Source organism: Acomys minous, assembly GCF_964271855.1.
Source record: "Acomys minous genome assembly, chromosome: 9".
In the NCBI taxonomy this organism is placed as follows: domain Eukaryota; kingdom Metazoa; phylum Chordata; class Mammalia; order Rodentia; family Muridae; genus Acomys; species Acomys minous.
In genome coordinates, this window is record NC_140490.1 from 18,368,624 (window position 1) to 18,389,886 (window position 21,263).

Here is a 21,263-nt window from a genome sequence, read left to right on the forward strand (position 1 = left end):
GGGTCTCTGAGCCTTAGGGCCCCACCCCACTCCCTTGCTTGTGAAACCTCAGGCTGTGTCCTCAAGGGCGCTGTGGTATGGTGACGGCACCTGCTGCTCTACTGTGTGAGGTCATTTTCAACAGCCTCTGGCTGGGACAGTGTTGAGCTCTTCCCTCCACATCCCTGGCCTTGACAGTTCTGTTCTTTCCGAATCTTTTTCTCTCCTGGACTAACTCCATACTCTTCTCAGGTTGCTGAGGACTCCCGGCTCCCAGCTGCTCCCGGCACCAGACCCAGCAGCTCCCCTCCCACCGCAGCCCCCAGCTCAGCCTCCCTGCCTCAGCCTATCCTCTCCAACCAAGGTAATCATGAGCAGACATTGCTCCTAGCTGAGCTGCTAAGCTCTGCCTGGACCGTAGACAGGGCTGGGCTTGAGAGAAAAATGTTGGCTCCTGCTTCCTACAGGGTTAGGCACAGGGCGGGTGGCACCTTCTGCAGGCTGGCTCCTTGGGTGGCACATGGCAGGGAGGTGCCCGGCCTGATTTCAGCGCTGTCATTTGCTTAGCAAGGATTCTCTATCCCTTTGTGTCACCTCCGGTTCCTGTAGAGTACCGTGGGGTGTTGGAGAGAACTGAGGCTGCCCTTGGCATAGGCTCAGGCTATTGGCTCATAAGGGTCTGTTCCTGCACAGGCAATGTGGACAGGTCAGCTCCTCGGAAGCCCAGCCTTGGTACTTTACTGAGTCTGGGGCTCTTGATCCCTGGGTCGAGAGCTTACTTTGTTGTGATGCCTCTGTGGCACTCAGGGTGTGGCCAAGCTCCAAAATACTGCATCTATCTATGGGACCAAGATGGGCTGTCTGTCCCCATGGACCTGTGGAAGAGCAGTTCCTTTCATCTGCCCATTGTCTGTGAGCATTTTCAAAGGGCTTTCACCTCTGAACCCAGGCATCCTCGGAGATGAGTGAGTGAACCAGGTGCCATGAGCGTGGCTGCCGGCCTGGCCCCGACGGAAGAGGGGCAGGTATGCCGTCCCAAGTGGAGCTGAGGCTCGGGACACGCAGGAAAGAACGCCGCCCGCCCAGGCTCCTGGAGACGCAGAACTTGGTGTGAGGTCTTGGGAAACTAGTTTGGCCCTAGGTTTTAAGAGCCAGAGATAACAATATGTCTACTCTTTAACCTGGCAACCCCACTGGAGGAAACGTCTCTAGAGAGGGGGGGACTGAACTGTGACAGACACACCAAGGAGGCAGGGAAGGGCAGCTGCGGCACAGAACCCTCTACGGCAGTCTTGTCAGAGAGAAGACTGAGCACTTGCTTGTGCTAAGGCAACAGCCAGCACATAACAGCCTGAAATCACAGAAGAGAAGTGAAAATGGAATGGTAGAGCTAGGTGCCAGCACATTTACTCATTGGCTTTGTCAAACTTTGACAAATTTTTTGATACTTTTTTTTTTTTCATAAAAGAGGAAGAAAGTTTGAGTCTCTGTGAGGAAGTGTCCCTGACCTCTCTTCAGGTCCCCACAGTATTAATGATACTACATAGAAAGCATGCAACCATAGACTTCTGGAGACAGGATGTTACAATAAGGTCCAGGATGTAATCTGTTCCAGTATTTGTTGAATCAGTGCATATGTGTGAGTGTGCATGTATGCGAGCGTGCGTGTGTGTGCGTGTATTGGTGAATGGACAAACAAGTGAAGAGCAAGTTGGCCAAGAGCAAATCCTGGCTCAGCAGAAGGAATGGGTGTGTCCTCCAGGCCGCAGCTGCCAGCAGCCCTCTACCTTGTGGTGTTGAAGTCTCTGCAGCAGCCTGGGGCAAGCCTCATCCACCCCTTCCCTGCTGCCCTTCCACCCCTGGGTGCTCTGTAGTCTGTCCCCTCCCCCCTTCCCAGTCATTGGACACTGAGAGATGCTGTCACATATTTACACCTTGTAAATAAAACTACAGTGGATGTCATTGTGTGCACATCTCTTTCCTTTGGGTGAGAAGTGACAAAGGTCAAACCCCTGTCTGAGGACTCCTGGTGTTTCCTATCCCATCTGCTGAGTGGCCCTTTCTAACCACTTGTTTGTACAGGCCATGGTCCAGGAAGGAAGTGGACAGACTGTCCTGTCTGTATTTCCTCATGCCCAAACAAGGCTGGGGGGGGGGGGTGAGGAGGTAGTGGCAAGAAAATACTGCTTTTTTTTCTTTTATCTTTTTTCTTCCCCCTCCCCTTCCCCCCACTACCCTCCCCCCACACACACAAATGTGAGGCACTGACATATATGTGTGTGTTTGGCCATGTGTTACTGGAGCTGGCCTGGGTGCACAGGAATTTTTCTGTATAAGAACAGCTTTTTAAACCTACCCTGGTCATTCCCTACCTGACCTACAGAGAACATATTTATGAAAAAACTGGGCATTCAAGGCCTGCCTGAAGTGGGTTCTATCCGGAAAACCCCAGGCCTCTCTAGTCATCGAAGCTGTTAGAGCAGCGGAAGTTTGTGACTGATGGGGTCAGTGTCCGAAATGCCAGAGTTCGTTCTCCAGTCCCGTCTGGGGGTGAGAGAAGGCTGCTGTACACATGGTAGAAGCAGGCAACTGAGTTCATGTTCCGTCTTCCTGGCCATGGAATCCCAAGCAACCTGTAGCCCCCTGGAAGCTGTTTTCTCAACCACAAGGTGGATACATCCTAACTTCATCAATTCTAAGATGCACACATTTCCACCCTGTGACTTCTCTGAAATTGAGATGCGTCTTTCAGTCAGTGGCGTCCCCTAATTGCTGTCAGCCAGCTGGTAATCGTGATGGAGTCGTGGGAAAACCTTCCGTGGACATCTACTATGACCAAGATGGCACCATATCCACACATCTTAGATTTGATGAAATGTGGTAAATAACAAGAGGTGCGCATGAGCTAATGCCGGGGAAGCGCTTAGCACTTCTAAGACTCAACAGGATTGGTCGGTAGGGGCTTCTTCCTGCATCCTGAGTTGGGGTTTCAGGACAGTACCTCTAGGTACATGGAACCACTTGGGGAGACAGACTGTATGCCTATGGAACAACAGGGGAGAGCGGCTTGAGGGCTGCAGCAGAAGTGGTGTCAGATGACTCTTGAAAGATGGGTTGGGTTAAGCTATTTCAATAGCAGGGGCAGCATAAGCAAAGCTAGGCGCTTGGTGCATGGCTGTGTGCTTGCCCCCTTTCTGCTTTGGAGCCTCTGCAGCTTAGCTCAGTTGGGGATGTCTGGGCTTGGGCTGCCTGCTTACCCTTTGGGCAGAGGACCTGGGCTATGTGGTGGTCCTGTTCTAGGCAACAGTCAAGCTAAACATGCTGGATGTGGGGCTCTTGAGAGTTCAGTCATTGAATTGGGCCATGGTGGCTGTTTAAAGCCGGGCTGCGGGGGCAGGCCTCTTTGAGACCAGCCAGCTACAGTTTGAAGCATGTTTTGTTGTTGTTAAGTGGGGCAAAGGGGTTCCCCTTTAACTGGTTGCAAACTGGAGTGAAGTAGTAAAATGTATATAGACAGGCTATTCATAAATTACCCTGAGTGTGGCTTAATTAATCAGTGCATTTCAAGGAATCTAAGACCGCTGCTGCCCCATAGGAGGTAGTGCAGGCTCCCCTGGTAAAGCAGCCTGTGGATTCAGGCTCCAGCTGTGCTCCGCAGCCACTGCAGGAATCAAGTCTGCAAAGCCTGGCTTCCTGGCTTAGGGTCCTATACTTGGATTTTGCGAGCCTTGCAGAGATATCAGATGACACTACATGGTCATGTATAGTCCTTTCTTTGGACAATGTTCTAGTATGTCCAAGACTGTTGATAAATATATCCCCCAAATGCTTTCCTGATAGGTGGACCAACTTGTACCCCAGTATCCACCTCTTCCTACTTAGGCTGGGCCAGGCTACATGGTCTAACATTACCACAGTAAGAGAAGCAGTGCTCTCCTGTTTGAATTTGTCCTTTTTGTGTTAGCATTGTTCTGTGTTACATCTATTGGTCATTCTTCCATGGACTGTTTGTTCTTATTCTTTGCATTCTCTTACAGAGTTTTCAAACCGCTCACTCCCCATTTTTGTAATCTGTAAGAGCTCCTTACAGATTAAGATATAGCTCTTTGTTTATATGCCAAGCACTTTTTTCTCTGTACATTTTGTCTAGAGGTTTGGTCTTCATGACTCTCGCCCATGCTTGCCTGCTCAGGAAGCTCTCCCTTACAGGAGAGAGCAGCCACTGGCACTATCCTGAGTTACTGAGGAGTTACTGAATTGCTGCTTTTTTTGTTCCTGTAACCTGTATGATGGTTTGGAGTCTGGCTAGCGCCGGACCGTGCTGTAAGTGCAGGGTCTAGCCTCTTTCTTGTTGAACAGCTGCTCTTCCTGCCCACCTGCCTACCCCGTCTCTGCAGGAATCATGTTCGTACAGGAAGAGGCCCTGGCCAGCAGCCTCTCATCTACTGACAGTCTGCCTCCTGAGGACCGGCCCATTGCCCAAGACTGCTCTGACTCGTTGGAGTCTATCCCCACAGGACAGGTAATGCCCTCTCGAGCTGCTGGGGACACTGTCTTCAGCCATGCTGCTGCTGTCTCAACACTGTTCACAGTGAGACGTGGCCTGGGTGGGTTGTAGCCTGTTGCTAGGACTTCTGGGGTACTTGGTGTGGCATGCAGTCTTTCTCTTGGATGTGTCTCTAGTTGGGTCATCTCAGTAGACCAGGTGGTTAAGGGTTTGATTTTGGCCTCCCCCACGCTATGGCAACAGCCAGTACTGTTTCTTGGGCCTGGGGAACAAGGAAGGTGGGAATTAATTCTTTGAGTACACATGAGCCGGTTGACCAGGGGGAATCTACCCTAATGCCTAGCATCCTGAGGCCACTCTGCCCCTTCCCACATGTCACCTTGGTGGTCTGAACAGTGTGACGCTAGCACTTCTTTGTAGTCGCTATCCAGGCTTCTGGGGCCCATTTCTGTGTTCCTTGAAAAGAGAAGCAGAAAATGAGTGCCTGGTGCTGTGTGCTTGATGCCTGGACCTCCTGGCTCCATTATTCTGCACAGCTAGGGTCATGGTCATGTGATGCTAAGTGCAGAGGCTTTGTCTGTCCTACCTCCTGAGCACTGGCCCATTGCCTGTCTTAGACCTTAAGGAGAGTAAGGTCCTGTTAATAGTCTTAACCTGGCATGCAGAAAGCAGAGGGTGAGGGTTGCCAGAACCACTTCTCATCATGTGTATTGCTGCCTGGCTGGGACCAGACCAAAGCACCTGGATGCGTGGGTGGCACAAAGATCTCCCAAATGCCAGACCTCCATGGAAACAGGCTCTGGTCCATGGTTGAGCATAAAAGCTCAGGTGAGAGAGATGGAAAGCCAGCCCTGCTGAAGAGTAGCAAGATAACCAAATGAGCATCTCCCCAAGCCCAGAGCACATCCAGAGTGGAGTGTGGAGGCAGCGAGGCAACTCACATGCAGCTGCGGGCCAGGGAACAGCTGCAGCAGGTGCTCACTGTTTTCTGCTCTGTCAGGTGGCTCCTGAAGATTTAAGGGACGTGCCGGGAGCTGTTGGTGGTGCCAGGTAAGGGAGATAAGGAAGTCAGCTGCCGGCCAGCTGCACACCCTCCGCGCTCTAGCTGCAGTCTGAGCAAGCAGCGGCTTCTGTTGGTAGCCTGTTCGCAGAAGTCTTTCTCTGCTGAAGCCCGGTTGAGAGGAGCTCCAACTGTGTTTCCTCAACTGCCTAATTGACCCAATCTTACACCAGAAGTCGGCAAATCAAAGCCAGTTCAGGGCACGGTGTGTTTTGTACTGTGAGCTAAGAATAAGAATAAGTCTTCTCTCTTTGTTTGTTCATGGGTTCTTTGTTTTGTTTTTTGAAACAGTGTCTTACTTTAGCCCAGCCTGGCCTAGATGTTACTACGTAGCTCAAGCGCGGGCACACACACACCCCCAGCCTCCTTAGTGCAGGATTACAAAAATAAGCCACCCCACCTTTTTTGGTTGTTATTACAGTTTTTTGTTTGTTTGTTTTTTCTTTGAGCCAGGGCCTCTATGTAACCCTGACTGCCCTGGAACTTGCTTTGTAGACCAGGCTGGCCTTGAACTCACAAGATTGGTCTGCTTCTGCCTCCTATTGGCTAGGATTAAATATGTGTACAATTATGCCTGGCTGCTGCTACTTTGGTTGTTATTATTGTTTTAAGATTTGTTTGTTTGTTTGTTTGTTTTTCCTGGGCGTAGAGGTGTACTTCTTTAATCCCAGCACTCAAGAGGCAGAAGCAAACACATCTCTGTGGGTTCAAGGATAGTTCGGGCCAGGCGGTGGTGACTCACACCTTTAATCCCAGCACTCGGGAGGCAGAGGCAGGCAGATCACTGTGAGTTTGAGGCAGCCTGGTCTACAAAGTGAGTCCAGGACAGCCAAGGCTACACAGAGAGATCCTCTCTGAAAAAACCAAAAAATAAAAAAAATAAAAAAACAATAAAAACAAACAAGCAAAGAATTGCTTGTTTTTATTTTAATTGTGTATTTGCCTGCGTGTGTATATGTGTGCAGCTTATGTGCACTTGGTGCCCTGGGAGGCCAGGGCAGGGCATCACATCTCCACATCCCCTGTGACTGGAGTTGCAGGCGGATGCCAGCTGCCATGTGGATGCTGAGAAACAAGCCTAGCTTGTCTGCAAGAGCTCTAAGTACACTTAACTGCTGAGCCGCCCAGTAAGCCTCTGATTGTTACTTTTGGTTTTTTCGAGACAGAGTCTCTCTATGTAGGCTTGGCTGTCCTGGACTCACTTTGTAGATAGACAGGCTGGCCTCGAACTCGCAGCAATCCGCCTGCCTCTACCTCTCAAGTGCTGGGATTAAAGGTGTGCACCGCCAATGCCCAGCTGATTGTTACATTCTTAAATGACTGTTTAAACAAAATTACATGGATAGGGCCAGCACATACATCATGAAATATTAGCTCCTTGGCCCTTTACAGGTCTATTTTTGTTTGTTTATTTAATTTTTTGTTTTTTGAGACAAGGTTTCTATGTATAGCGCTATCTCTCCTAGAACTCACTCTGTAGACCAGGCTGACCTCAAACTCAGAGATCCGCCTGCCTCTGCCTCCCAAGTGCTGGGATTAACAGTGTATGCCACCTCTGCCTGGCTTTATTTTTATCTGCTTATTTATTTTTGAGGTAGGATCTCTACATAGCCCTGGCTGGCCTGGGACCTGCTACCTAGACAGGCTGGCTTGAAAACCCATAGAAATCCTCCTGCCTCTGCCTCCCCAATTCTGGGATTAAAGGCTTGCTCCATCATGCCTGGCTACAGGAGTATATTTTTAATTCTTGTTCATGGGAGGGTTGTACAGGTCAAGAGGGGCTGAAATTTAAATGTGAAGGTCCTAGGACCCACCCAACTTGGTTTACTGCCCTGAAAAACCAGAATGTCCCTAAAGGTAGTCATTTTTCAACAAAGAAAGTTCCACACACCTGTCGCACTCGGTTGTCTCTGACACCTGGCAGCACTAAGTGATAGGAGTCTGCATAGCACCTTTGTTGTGCATGCAGCTTGGTTTGCGCAGCTGTGCTGGAGAGCTGTGATCTGAGCATGTAGCAGCCACTTGACAGGCTCAGCTGGGTCAGAGGCTTGGGAAACCCATGCATCGGCTTCCCAGGTCTAGGGTCCAACAGCAGAATAGGAGATAGAGTGTCCCTGTGTGCCTGACCCAGTCTCTTCTTGCACAGCCCAGAGCATGCAGAGCCAGAGGTTCAGGTGGTGCCTGGGTCGGGCCAGATCATCTTCCTGCCCTTCACTTGCATTGGCTACACAGCCACCAACCAGGACTTTATCCAGCGCCTCAGCACACTGATCCGCCAGGCCATTGAAAGGCAACTCCCTGCCTGGATTGAGGCTGCCAACCAGCGAGAGGAAGCCCAAGGGGAGCAGGGCGAGGAGGAGGACGACGACGACGATGAAGAGGAGGATGTCGCTGAGAACCGCTACTTTGAAATGGGACCCCCAGACGTAGAGGAGGAGGAGGGCAGTGGCCAGGGAGAAGAGGAGGAGGAGGAAGATGAGGAAGATGAGGAGGCAGAGGAGGAACGCCTGGCTCTGGAGTGGGCCCTGGGCGCTGACGAGGACTTTCTGCTGGAGCACATCCGCATCCTCAAGGTGCTGTGGTGCTTCCTGATCCACGTGCAGGGCAGCATCCGCCAGTTCGCGGCCTGCCTTGTGCTCACCGACTTCGGCATTGCTGTCTTTGAGATCCCACACCAAGAGTCACGAGGCAGCAGCCAGCACATCCTCTCATCCCTGCGTTTTGTCTTCTGCTTCCCACATGGTGACCTCACTGAGTTTGGCTTCCTCATGCCGGAGCTGTGTCTGGTGCTCAAGGTGCGGCACAGTGAGAACACGCTCTTCATCATCTCAGATGCGGCCAACCTGCACGAGTTCCATGCTGACCTGCGCTCCTGCTTCGCACCACAGCACATGGCCATGCTCTGCAGCCCCATCCTCTACGGCAGCCACACCAGCTTGCAGGAGTTCCTGCGCCAGCTGCTCACCTTCTACAAGGTGGCGGGTGGCTGTCAGGAGCGCAGCCAGGGCTGCTTTCCTGTCTACCTGGTCTACAGTGACAAGCGCATGGTCCAGACAGCTGCTGGGGACTACTCGGGCAACATCGAGTGGGCCAGCTGCACGCTGTGCTCCGCTGTGCGGCGCTCCTGCTGCGCACCCTCTGAGGCTGTCAAGTCCGCCGCCATCCCCTACTGGCTGCTGCTCACTCCACAGCATCTCAACGTCATCAAGGCCGACTTCAACCCCATGCCCAATCGTGGCACCCACAACTGCCGCAACCGCAATAGCTTCAAGCTTAGCCGTGTCCCGCTCTCCAGTGTGCTGCTAGACCCCACTCGCAGCTGCACCCAGCCACGGGGCGCCTTCGCTGATGGCCACGTGCTGGAGCTGCTTGTTGGCTACCGCTTTGTCACCGCCATCTTTGTGCTGCCCCACGAGAAATTCCACTTCCTGCGAATCTACAATCAGCTGCGGGCCTCACTGCAGGACCTGAAGACTGTTGTCATCTCCAAGACTCCCGCGGCCGGGCCAAAGTCCCAAAGCCCACTCGTGGATGGCCAGCCTGCCAAAACCAGGGCCAGGTGAGACTAGTGCAGGCTCTTGGGGCCTGGGCCATGGGATCGGCTTGGTGTGATCTCTGGGCATTTGTATTTTGTGGGAGTCTCCCTTCTCAGTCCCCTTTTCCACTTCTCTCCGGCTCTGAACCCCCCACCCCCACCCTTGCCTCCATGGACTTAGTGCTTAATGCTCCAGATCCCCAGAGCCTCAGAAGCACCCAGGCAAGCTGTCCTGTGCAGCGCAGGTTAAGGGAGCCAGCCCTGCCTTGCCAGTGGAGAGCCATCACTGAGTCCCTGGCCTACCGCTATCCTCTCATAAGCTTGAGCATGGCTTCTGGGCATCACAGTTTCTGGGCATCGTCTTCCTCCTCCACAAGGGGTCTCATCCAAGTGGCCGGCTCTGGGGCTGCTTCGGGTCTCCCATTCCTGAGACCAGCCCTCAGGCTTATTTTTTGGCACCATAAAGTTCTTCTCAGGAAGGACTGAGATAGCTAACTTAGGAGCCCCACCCGAGAACCTTCTGAAGATGAGAGTGTCCGGGTAGGTCAGCTTGTCTTCAGGAGACTGAGGTGCCTAGCAGGAGGGCGCTGGCAGCTTTAGCCTATTCTCACTCTCCCTGTGAGTGCCCCTGCTCGCTGTGGCTGGACCTCCCCACCTGTGGAGGGGAGGGCCTAATAGTTGATGCTCTCTGTCCTGGCAAAGTGCTGTGACCCTACCTTCACCTCTGGTTCTCCTTAGCATCTCTAGGCTCCCCGCTCCTCCCTCCCCCCTCAGTCAGTCCCTAGCTGGGCTTTCAACTCCTACAGCTGAATCCGCTGCCCGTCCTCTACCTGTACAGAGGTGGCTGTTCCCTTCTCACCCATCGCCCATGAGGCTTAGGTGGTGCCCAGCTTGCTCCTGGGCTTGCTGCAGAAGCCAGGCCTTCCTGTATCTGTACAGCCATGACAGCAGGGAAGGTGTCCCAGCAGCTTCATGGGGTGCCTGGGATTGCAGCAGTCAGAGTGGGCCTGATGGATGGAGAGGGCAGCATCCAAAGGACTCCACCGGCCTCACTGGGTGTGGCCCCATGGGCTGAGTGCTGGGGACTCCCAGCTCCCATGAAATTTAAGTTTTTGAGCATTGGCAGGTATTATGAGTGGGAGAGACCAGTGACATCCTAGCATAGCCATGTGCAGTGGTGGCTAAGTAGGCTAAGTGCCTGGGCCACCTAAAGGCACCCCCCAAACACACCGAAGCCATTTCGAGTTTTGGTTCTCACCTCCGCTTACATATACACACGTTGGGTTCTTAGGCAAGTACTCTGATTTCTTAACACCTCTGACACCTTGCATTACCCCGAAGTGGCCTTTCTGTGTCTCTGCAGTACTTTCAGAATGAATGTGAGTCCATGAACCAAGGCCCGTAATGCATGTATATGGCTGGCTCAGCAAGGGGTGGTCAGCTCTGCCCACATCTGCTCAAGGAAAGGGCCTGATGCTTTCCCTCTGCGGTGTGGTCCTCCCATGAAGAGCCTGGTGATGAAGTAGGTTACCAGTGACCTCAAGGGTAGCACGTGGCTGCAGCTGACCATCGCACTCTGATGTTGTGTGTATGATATGAGTCTCTGTGGGGTCCACATGCTTATTTGGCATTTCTCGGGTCACTGGGGGATGTAGTGATGAACAGCGGCTACAGGAGGCCCCAGCAGAAGCTCCTGGTCCAGTCCCGGCTCCAGCTGCAGGCCCATCAACAGCTCCAGCTGCAGCCCCAGCAGAGGCCTTGGCTCCTGTTCCGGCTCCTGTAGAGGCCCCAGTAGAAGACCCAGTTCTATCTCCAGCAGTGGCTCCAGCCCCAGCGGAGGCCCCTGCCCAGTATCCAAGTGAGCGCCTGATCCAGTCCACGTCTGAGGAGAATCAGATCCCCTCTCACTTGCCAGTCTGTCCATCCCTCCAGCACATTGCCAGTCTTCAGGGGAGCGCCGTCATTGAGCTCTTCCACAGCAGCATTGCCGAGGTATTGGCCCAGGTGTTGGCCTTACTGGCTGGCACTTGTGTGAAGAGAGGTGTGGGCTCCACTGTGCTACCAGTCAGTCCTGAGGGTAGGGCAGAGTTTGTGTGGGGACATCCTTGGGTCCCAGATATCTCTGACATAATGCGGTCCTCAGCTTCATCTAGCTCGCAGCATTGAGGATCTAGGTCAAGAACTCTGCCACTCGACTCCCAGCCATGTGCTCCCTGTCATGCCTGACTCTGTGTCGCCCTGGTCCCCGTATATAATCCCATGCCTACCTCCTTTTTTCACCTCTTCTCTCCTCGGAGTTTATTTGAAAAATGAGATGAGCTCCTGTTTCTCCTCATCCAAGGCCACGAGCAGTTCCTGAGACACAGGAATCTCCATAGTAGCAGGGCTGACAGAAGGCTGGGTGGGGGCTGTGCTGCCTGGAGTCCGCACAGTGTGGTCCAGGAGGAAGGGAAGAGTGGTCTGCCCCACCCCACTCTCCGCTGGGCTCCCACATAACCCCTCTGTGCCCAGGTTGAAAACGAGGAGCTGAGGCACCTCCTGTGGTCATCAGTGGTGTTCTACCAGACCCCGGGGCTGGAAGTGACCGCCTGTGTGCTGCTCTCCACCAAGGCCGTGTACTTCGTACTGCACGATGGCCTCCGCCGTTTCTTCTCTGAACCGCTGCAGGGTAGGTGCTCCAGCCTACAGGACCTAAGACCCCTGTATTCAGTTCCCTCATGTGAGGAAGAGGTGACAATAGCTCTTCCCTCTTAGGACTGTCGTGAAGACCTAAAGCCACATACGACCGTGCCCTGCTGGGAAACCCTTGGGAAGGGGCTGTCACATGCAGGGGTTTTGATGTCAGTAGGAGCCTCATCCAGTGGCCTGGTGACTCCACTGAGCTAAGCTAGATACAAAGGCCCGGCTGCTGCTGGACATGTTTAACCGCGGCCTCCTCTCTCCATCACAGATTTCTGGCATCAGAAAAACCCTGACTATAACAACAGCCCCTTCCACATCTCTCAGTGCTTTGTGTTCAAACTCAGTGACCTGCAGTCAGTCAACGTTGGCCTTTTCGACCAGTACTTCCGGCTGACGGGTGAGCGACCCAATGTGTCTTGTCTCAGTTTGGGTGAAGGCCAGTGTACCAGTGGGCTTCCACCTCGCACATGTGGGTGCCCTGTCACAGGACACATTATCTCCACTGACAGGCCAGCTTCTCGGGTGGGAGGAAGCAGCGTTAAGGAACTGCTGAGATGGCAGGACTCCCGCCCCGGGATTTAGAGCAGGCGGTGGGTGTACAGGGAACAGCCAGCCCTGACAGCAGCAGAGTGGGCCCTGGGCAGAGGGGCAGGATGTTTTTGACTCACTTCCTGAAAGGAGAAAGCTAAGCTCTTTCCCTAGGCCTCTGTCTATCCCCTTCCAGAAAACTATCTCTGCCCTTCCTGCCTGAGATAAGGTTGTCTCCCCAGGCTTTGTGATGCCCTCCCACATGGACCCCCTGGGCCCCGGTTTTCTGTCGGGGCTCTGCAGGGGATGGGAGCAGTGGCCTGTGCCTGTGACCAGCCCCTTCTTGTTCAGGCTCCTCCCCAGCGCAGGTGGTCACCTGCTTGACCCGAGACAGCTACCTGACACACTGCTTCCTCCAGCGCCTGATGCTCGTGCTCCCCTCACTGGAGCGCACGCCTGAGCCTGAGCCTGCTGACAACGACTTCTACTCAGAATTTGGAGACAAGAACACAGGTACCCTGTCTACCCCAGAGCCCCCACTGCCTCTGTCTCTGCCTTTCTCTTCTCTGCCTACCTGGCCAGGGCTTCGTGGGGCCTCTTCCGTGTAGCCCCTCACCCATCCAGCAGATGGACCTCTCAGCTCCGGGTGGTGTGGGGTCGCTTTTGCGTCTAAGCCCACCGCCGGCCAGCTCAGGCTGCGGCCATGGTGTCGTCTCTCCCCGCAGGGAAAATGGAGAACTATGAGCTGATCCATTCCAGCCGTGTCAAGTTCACCTACCCCAGTGAGGAAGAGGTCGGGGACCTGACCTATATCATCGCACAGAAGATGGCTGATCCGGAAAAGGCTCCAGCCCTCAGCATCCTATTGTACATACAGGCCTTCCAGGTGGCCGCACCGCCGCCTGGACGGGCCAGGGGTCCCCTGCGCCCTAAGACACTCCTGCTCACCAGTGCAGAGATCTTCCTCCTGGATGAGGACTATGTCCACTACCCATTGCCTGAATTTGCCAAAGAGCCACCACAGAGGGACAGATACCGGCTAGACGATGGCCGCCGTGTCCGAGATTTGGACCGGGTGCTCATGGGCTACCAGCCCTATCCACAGGCCCTCACTCTTGTGTTTGATGACATGCAGGGCCACGACCTCATGGGGAATGTCACCCTGGACCACTTTGGGGAGATGCCAGGTGATCCTGGCAGGGCTGGCCAGGGCCGAGAGGTTCAGTGGCAGGTGTTTGTCCCCAGTGCTGAGAGCCGAGAAAAGCTCATATCACTGCTGGCACGTCAGTGGGAAGCCCTTTGCGGCAGGGAGCTGCCCGTGGAGCTCACTGGCTAAAGCGTGCCACAGCAGCCCTGGCCTCCTGCCATGTCCAGTCTAGTCTGATGCCCACAGGGGCAAGGAAGCAGGCCTTCTGTGTTCTTTTTAAGGTGTTCTTCCCTCCCTTGGCTCCTACAGTGATTCCCGTGGACCCCACACAGCTCCCACCAAGAATGTGAACATGTGCGTTCAGTTAATTCTTCCTAATGCTGGGAAGAAGTATGCTAGCCCCACCAGAGTGTCCTTGTGCCATCAGCTTCCCTTGTGTCGCCTGCCTCTGAAGTGGCATGGCCAGACACAGCAGCATTGTTTTGTCTGTGATTGATGCTGTTGTTAACATGTGGCTCTGTGACCCCGATAACCTTCACGTCTTGTCCTCGAGTGTCGAGTCCAGCCCTTTGTTGCTGTTGCTGTCATTGTGGGCGTTTTGCTGCTAATTACGAAGCTGGTAGCAGAATGTGCGCTGCAAGCTCCCATTTTGTGGGCTTTTCCAAAATGGAGGCCTCCTCAGCTCTAGACAAGAGGAAGTCCTATGGGGAGTTCCCAGTTCATGGGGCCGAGGGGGCCAGTGCAGGGGACCGAGAGCTGCCAGCACCAAGCTCAATTCCTCTTGCCTATTTTCTCTATTCTAATAAAGCAGAGTTTGACACAGTCTGGGTCTTCTTCTATGCCATAAATAACTGGGGTCCCAAAAGGGCTGACCAAGGGCATGGTCAACATCGGGGGAGACTGGAGACGAGGGGAGAAGAAAGGAGAGCTGTGAGCGGCTCCCTGGACGGGGCCATGCTGGCCCATGCTCAGACCAGGCGCCTAGGCGAAGACTAGTCTCTGAAACTCTTCAGAGTGCCCCTCCCACAGCCTCCACAGCCCCTCTGTCACTTCCTCTGGGTGCCCTGCATCTGGGTCTAGCCCCAGCCTAAGGGGAGGCGTGGAGACAGGATTGCGAGTATGTGTGGGACAGGGGTCTGCTGAAGATGGCAAGTGCATAGCAACAGGAAGTGGATCAGATGGCGAACAGCGGCAAGCAAAGCCCCTGCCTATCTGCCTGCATTCAGGGTGGGGGAGGGAGCAGGCTACCTCAGGGGCCCTACCAAGTAGGACCTAGGAGTTCTTGGATAGCCAACACCTGTGCCCCACCTCTGGGCCAGGTAGGGTTGTGGGAGAGATAAGATGGGATTAGAGCAGCTTACCAAGGCCCAGGTTCTACTCTGCTGCTGAGAGAGAGAGAGACAGAGATATTAAAGGGATCCTAGCAAGGAGAACCTGCTGCCTGTCACAGGGTGTGGGTGTGGAGGAAGAGAAGCCAAAAAAGAGTCCCCCCCAGGAAAGGGCTTCTTACCCCCCAATGCCCCTACCCAGATCTCAAAGGCCAGTGGGGCATGTCAAGGAAGAACAGGGAAGCATATGGCCCTGGGTTCCATTCCCAGGCCCACACAGCACCCACTCACAAATGCAAGGGGGTGACGACACTAACCTAACACAGGTGAAAAGCAGAGGCAGGAGATGATGCGATCCCAGGCAGCCTGTAGGAGAAAGCAAGACCCTTGTCTTTAAAAAGATGAATAAACCAGGCGTGGTGGCGCACACCTTTAATCCCAGCACTCAGGAGACAGAAGCAAGTGGATCATTGTGAGTTCGAGGCCAGCCTAGTCTACAAAGTGAGTCCAGGACAGTCAAGGCTACACAGAGAAACCTTGTCTCGAAAAAAAAAACAGAAGAAGAAGGAGGAGGAGAAGGAGGAGGAAAGGGGGGAAAAAAAGATAAATAAAAGGGCCGGGTGTGGTGGCACATGCCTTTAATTCCAGCACTCCAGAGGCAGAGGCTGGCTGATCACTCTGAGTTCCAGGCCAGCTTGATCTACAAAGCGAGTCCAGGACAGCCAAAAGCTACACAGAGAAATCCTGTTTCGAAAAACCAAAAATAATAAATAAGTAAATAAAATAAAAATCTAGGCTTGGTGACTTGAGCCTATAATCCCAACACATGAAAGGCCAAGAGTTTGAGGCCAGCCTGAGCTACACTGTCAATTCTAGGCAAGATTGTCACAGAGACCCTGTCTCAGAGGAAGAGAGTAGGAAGAAAAGGGAGAAATTAGCAGTAACAGATAGTAGGGCCTCCCACACACAGACTAGCAGGCTCCATCCAGTCTGGTCCTAAGGAGGCTGCTGTCCAAAACATAAATTAGCTGAACTGCCTGCCTGCTCTGAGCCTACGTTCCTCTAACAATAAGAAGGATGAGAAAGTGACATCTTTAGCTTGGAAGCAGCAGCGCACACCTTTAGTTCCCACACTCAGCAGGCGAAGGCAGGCAGAGGGATTTACATGAGTTTGAGCCCAGCCTGGTCTACAAAGCAAGTTTCAAGACAGCCAGAGCTACACAGTGAAACCCTGTCTCAAAAACCAAACCAGGCCAGGCATGGTGGCACACGCCCAGCACTCAGGAGGCAGAGGCAGACAGATATACTGTGAGTTCAAGGCCAATCTGGTTGACAAAATGAGTCCAGGACAGCCAAGGCTACATAGAGAAACCCTGTCTCAAAAAAAAACAAAACTAAACAAACAGACAACAAAAACCCAACTAAACAAACAAACAAAAAAAGCCAAAACAAAACAGAAGTACACTTTCCCCTAGCTTGGCTGCTGTGTCGGGCCTCAGAAGAAGGGGATGCTTTGAGTCCTGACATGACTTGATATGGTAGTTCTGAGGGGATGCTTTGAGTCCTGACATGACTTGATATGGTAGGACAGGTTAGGGGGCAGGGGTCCTCTCTTCTGAGGAAAAGGGGAGTAGGGGAAGTAGGAAGGGGGTGAAAGGGAGGAGCCAGGAGGGGAGGAGGGAGTGGGCTGTAATAGGGATGTAAAGTGAATAAATTAAATAAATGAATGCACAAACAAGACAGCTTTTTGTTCTTTTCCGATACAGGGTCTCTCTGTGTAGCCTTGGCTGTCCTGGACTCACTTTGTAGACCAGGCTGGCCTTGACCAAACTCACAGAGATCCGCCTCCCTGAGTGCTGGGATTACAGGTGAGTGCCACCACGCCAGGCCAAACATCTTCCTTTTATGCTTTGTCTATTCCACATACCTGCACTAGCCCAGATGGTAGGTACCCTTGTTCTGTGTCAGCCAAGATGGCACCTCTGTTCTTTCTTGGCTGATACTCCAGGGGAGACAAAAACAAAAAACAAAAACCTACAACAAACTATTAAATAAGGCAATGACAGCTGCTTGCCAGTGCCAGAGGGGATGAAATCAGGCCCTAGGACACCTGGGTGCCTGGGGTCAGGCAATCAAAGAAGTGCTCTGAGCCTTGCTTAAAGGACAGCACGGGGCTGGAGGGTAAAGCCCCTGCAGCATGCTCAGGCCCTGGGCTGAACCCCCAGCAGAACTCACAGCCTTCAACTAATTAAACATAGCCGAGTTTATCTGAGCAAAGAAATCCTAACTCTTTAACCAAGCAGCCCTGAGAAGGACAGCCATCCGAGAGACCGGACCAGGCCAACACTCACAGGTCCCAGAAGGGGACAGAGATTTAAGTTAAACTTTGTTGGCCAATTGATGAGAAAGCCTCCTCCTGCGTGTGACGAAGCCCCATGCTACTGTTGACAGCATGTGTCTGGTCTGCTCGGCACAGCAAGAGATTTTAGTCCAAACCAATGATTTCAACATCAGAGGCCGTGGCTACCTGGGAGAAGGAAAATAGCAAGTACCACTGCAGCTTTCTTTAAGACAAAAGCCCCTGTTGGACCAGAGGCAGAATAGAAAGGGACAATGGAGGGGATGTGGGAAGCAAAGATTGCAATAAAGCCCCATACACAGAAAAGTAAAAATAAAGCTGGCTTGTGGTGGCATACACCTTTAGTCCCAGCACTCCGGAGGCAGAGGCAGGCAGATCTGTGTGAGTCCTAGACCAGCCTGGTCTACTGGGTTGTGGGACAGCCAGGGCTACAAAGAAACCCTGTCTTGAGACCCCTTCCCAAAACCAAAACCAAAACCCCTCCTTAAGTCTTTTAATAAATGGTGACTCTGGGAAGCCTGCGCACATGTTCTTGAGTTTGTTTTTGTTTTTGTTTGGTTTGGTTTGGTTTGGTTTGGTTTTTCAAGACAGGGTTTCTCTGTGTAGCCTTGGCTGTCCTAGACTCGCTTTGTAGACCAGGCTGGCCTCGAACTCACAGTGATCCTCCTGCCTCTGCCTCCCGAGTGCTGGGATTAAAGGCATGCGATCACCATGCCTGGTTTGTTTTTGTTTTTTACACTCTTTTTAATAATAATAATAAAAAATCTCAGTTGTATATCATACTGGCCAGTCCTGAAATTCTTTTCTGCTTTGAAACCCATGAATCCTGCGTTTGCCTGAGTGAGTGGCGCTCCCTCAAAGATTAAAGGAACCTCTCGGACGGTGAAGCTGCGGCTTAGCTTTAGCCAGTCACTCCTGATGTCTAGGGTGGGAACATCACAGATGCCCACCACAGGTGCAGAGAGGATCAAAGTGTGATAGGCACTTGGGCCTGGGTTATGGCTGCAGAGTTAGAGGTAGGCTCAGGGAGGCCATGAGGCTGGTGAGGGAGAACAGACTGAGGGGCTGGTGTTGGATGGAAAGCCCAGGGGCTGCCCAAACGACCTCCTAGCTGCCAGAGAACCCCAAAGCCTCTGAATGAAAAGCCCGCTTGACAGATGCAGGAAAAGCTGTGTGTTATTGGTGTTTGAATTTGTTTCAGAATCTCCCCTAGACCCCAGGCAGATGGCTAATGGTGGCTCTGGGCTTCCAGACTGTGATGCCAGGGGGCGGCGTCCTGGGCCAGGAAGCCCTGAACTGGGCCCAGGTCGTTCATGCGGGGGTCAGTGGCCAGCGTCGTCCCTTCTTCCCTTCCGCCTGCAGGCTGCTGATACGCAGGAGGAAATCCTGGTGGGTTCCTGTGGGGGTGAGCTGACGGATAGCTTTTAAAGCGACTGCTCACCCACCCTGTCTGCCTCCTTCCTCATGCCCGCCTCTTGGAGCTCACTCACTACCTGCCGCTGTAACCCACGCCACTTCGTCTTAGAAAGCGGACCTGCCTACCATGGCAGAGCCCCAGATCCTCCGTTTGCTCTGCATCCTGGTCCTTTGCATGCCAGGCTCCGGCTTCATCAGAGAACAAAGGGTGAGTGGGAGCTGGTTTCAGGGTAACAAGGAGGGACCATGCATTTCTGGTGTGTGGATGGGTTGGGGGGGGGCTTATCAGAGCAGCTGGGACCTGTCTGGCCTCCCTGAGGACCCAGGTTGTGGGGCTGCTGTCCCACCTTCCCAGGCTGAAGCCTGTGGCTGAAGTTGAAAAATCTAGAGCGTTTTGATCTCCTCCAACTATGTCTGACTAGCTGGTCTTTTACCGTGGGCAGCCATTCTGGGTTCCCCAGTTTGTGAGTGATCCAGGGCAGAGCCAGCCCCATCTTTCTGGGCTCCCTTCCCAGACCGAGACCATCGACTATGTGGCCCTCACCTGGGGGGTGGGGGTTGGGGGCAGACAGGCTCAATCAGAACCCAGCCACACAGAGCCTGTAGCCAGCACCGCACCGTGCCTGCCTGGGGAAGAGTGAGAGCTGCCCACCCTCCATGCTGCTGGATAGACAGCAACCAACAGTGTTCTTGCATCTCAGAGATGCCCCTCACCCTGGGCATAACCCCTTCCGTCTTTACAACCTCTAGCCAGCTGTTTCTATCCTCCTATTGGAACTCCAAGGCCCAAGGAGAACAGCAATGAGCTGTTCCCACTAGGGCCACGGTCTGCACCACAGCCTGTGATTTGTACTTCAGCCTGCCTGCAGTTCCATCGTGCGGTGCACTAAGTGTACAGGAGCCCATGAGTGATTGTAGGGTGGCCCCTGAGATCAAGAGTGTCCCTAGGTCCCCCCAGCCTATAGCAGGGGAGCCGCTGGATGCGTTTAGGAAGAGCTTCACGCCTTGAGTGTGGAGATTGAGATTTGGATCTGTAACTAGGCAAGAGAGCTTCCCGTGTGAGACCAAGTTCATCTGCTTCTTGGGCAGAGGACCCACCACCTGGTAGCCATGGGGCTTTTTTGCCTTTATATTCCCTATGGTCCCATGGAAAAATGATTTCAGCTCCAGGCCAGGGCTGGGCGGGGTAGGTGGGACACTGGGGTGAGTGTGACGGTGGAAAAAACCCACAAGCTCCAGGGCCGTGCCAAGTTGGAAAGCATCTTGCCACCTGTGTTCTGGGCAAACGGGGGACAGAGATCTGTGAGAAATCTCAGCTTGCGTTTGTTTTCTTGTCTCTGTTTTATTTCTTGTCGGAGACCTGGTGTCATTCCAAACAGTTTGTAATTCGGAGCCAGAGGCCCAGCCAGCCTGACCCAGGGAAGAGTTTATGAGGTCTTTGTGGGGAGGGATGTAGCAATCAATGCTGTCCTTACTTCTCGCTCTCACAGCTCAGGGGCCCCTCCTCCCCCTAGAGACCCCCAGGAGCTTGGCTCCTGCTTGGGGCAGTTTTTTCCCACCTCGCCAGGCCAGTCGTGTCTCCGGTTTCCCCAGCAGCACTTGTGTTGATAGCAGATGTGACAAACAGCCCCGAGCTGAGCTCTCTGGCAGGTCCCAAGGTGCTCCCAGGAACAGACCCCTAATTTACCCCACCCAGCGACATCACCAGCAGGAATGAATGTGGGCTCCGTCTGATGCTGCTAGTGGACAGATGTGATTTGAGTGCCTGTCTTGGGTGTGGTCCCTGGAGAGGCGCTGACTCAACGGTTGGCTTATCCATCCATCCATCCATCCATCCATCCATCCATCCATCCATCCCCCCCATCTGTCACCACCTCACACTGGACTTCCAAAGCTCCAGCCTCCTCCACTTGCCCTTGAGTGACAGCTCTCAAGTTCACCCTGAGCATTATGGAAGCCTGGCCAACCACCCCAGGGCCTTTGAGGGGAGCCCACTGTCAGCCGAGCCCTGAATGTGAACCTGAGCTGCTTATCTCCCTAGACACGCTCTGGCTCTGCGAAGAGGAGCTTTGGAAATGAGGGATCCAAATGTGACATCTAGACCCTGAGCAGCCAGACCCGAGGTTTTGCTGAGTAACTTCCCTCCTTATCAACGGGCAGAGGCATGAAAGGAAGAGGCAAAAATCACAGCAGCTGGGGAGGGGTAGGGGGGTAAGGGGAGGGCTTTGTGCGCTGCAGAAGGAAGGGACTGTCTGATTTTAGGAAGCTGCGCATCTGTAGCTCATATTAGGGAAGGAGTCTTCTAGGTGCGCCCTCTTTGGAGCACTGTGAGGTCAGCATTTTTAGGATGCGAACACATGGCTTTCTCCAAGCCATCCTTGGCCCCTCCCCCATGCAAATGTGCCTCCTTTCAGCCCTTTCTGTGACAGCTACAGGCTCAGTCCGCCCTCCAGGGTACAGCACTTCTTTCGTGGAGGACGGCTGGGAGCTGCTTCAGGCTACTGAATGGGACTCTCTTTACCTTCCACCCCACCAGCCGTGCTAATCTGTTTCCCCAGCCACCCTCAGGCAACACCTCATTCCCAGCCCTGACTCAGTTCTCCACACGGTGGGCAGGCATCGCTTTAAAGTACTAACTGTGGTAGCCTGCACTTGTAACAGGCAGAGGTGGGAAGTAGGAGGATCAGAAATTCAAAGCCAGCCTGGGGCTACGTGACACACG

The 21,263-nt window shown here is 53.4% G+C and overlaps 2 protein-coding genes across 3 annotated transcripts in view; both read left to right on the plus strand.

Moving 5' to 3' along the window:
- NISCH (nischarin) overlaps nt 1–14,261 on the plus strand; it is a 37,600-nt gene extending 23,339 nt beyond the window's left edge. Inside the window, exons 13-21 of one of the 2 annotated variants that reach the window (XM_084794329.1) lie at nt 232–343; nt 4,377–4,501; nt 5,487–5,536; nt 7,693–9,105; nt 10,737–11,073; nt 11,593–11,749; nt 12,032–12,160; nt 12,643–12,804; nt 13,017–14,261. In XM_084794329.1, the coding sequence (XP_084650455.1) occupies nt 232–343; nt 4,377–4,501; nt 5,487–5,536; nt 7,693–9,105; nt 10,737–11,073; nt 11,593–11,749; nt 12,032–12,160; nt 12,643–12,804; nt 13,017–13,627 (3,096 nt within the window). In that variant the 3' untranslated portion in view covers nt 13,628–14,261. Of the gene's footprint in view, nt 1–231; nt 344–928; nt 1,942–4,376; nt 4,502–5,486; nt 5,537–7,692; nt 9,106–10,736; nt 11,074–11,592; nt 11,750–12,031; nt 12,161–12,642; nt 12,805–13,016 lie in introns of those variants that run through there. The other variant, XM_084794330.1, reaches the window with a different exon arrangement.
- Nucleotides 14,262–18,492: 4,231 nt separating this feature from the next.
- Nucleotides 18,493–21,263, plus strand: part of STAB1 (stabilin 1) — a 29,311-nt gene continuing 26,540 nt past the window's right edge. Inside the window, exon 1 of the mRNA XM_084796006.1 lies at nt 18,493–18,749. Within this exon, the coding sequence (XP_084652132.1) occupies nt 18,669–18,749 (81 nt within the window). The 5' untranslated portion in view covers nt 18,493–18,668. The remainder of the gene's footprint in view (nt 18,750–21,263) is intronic.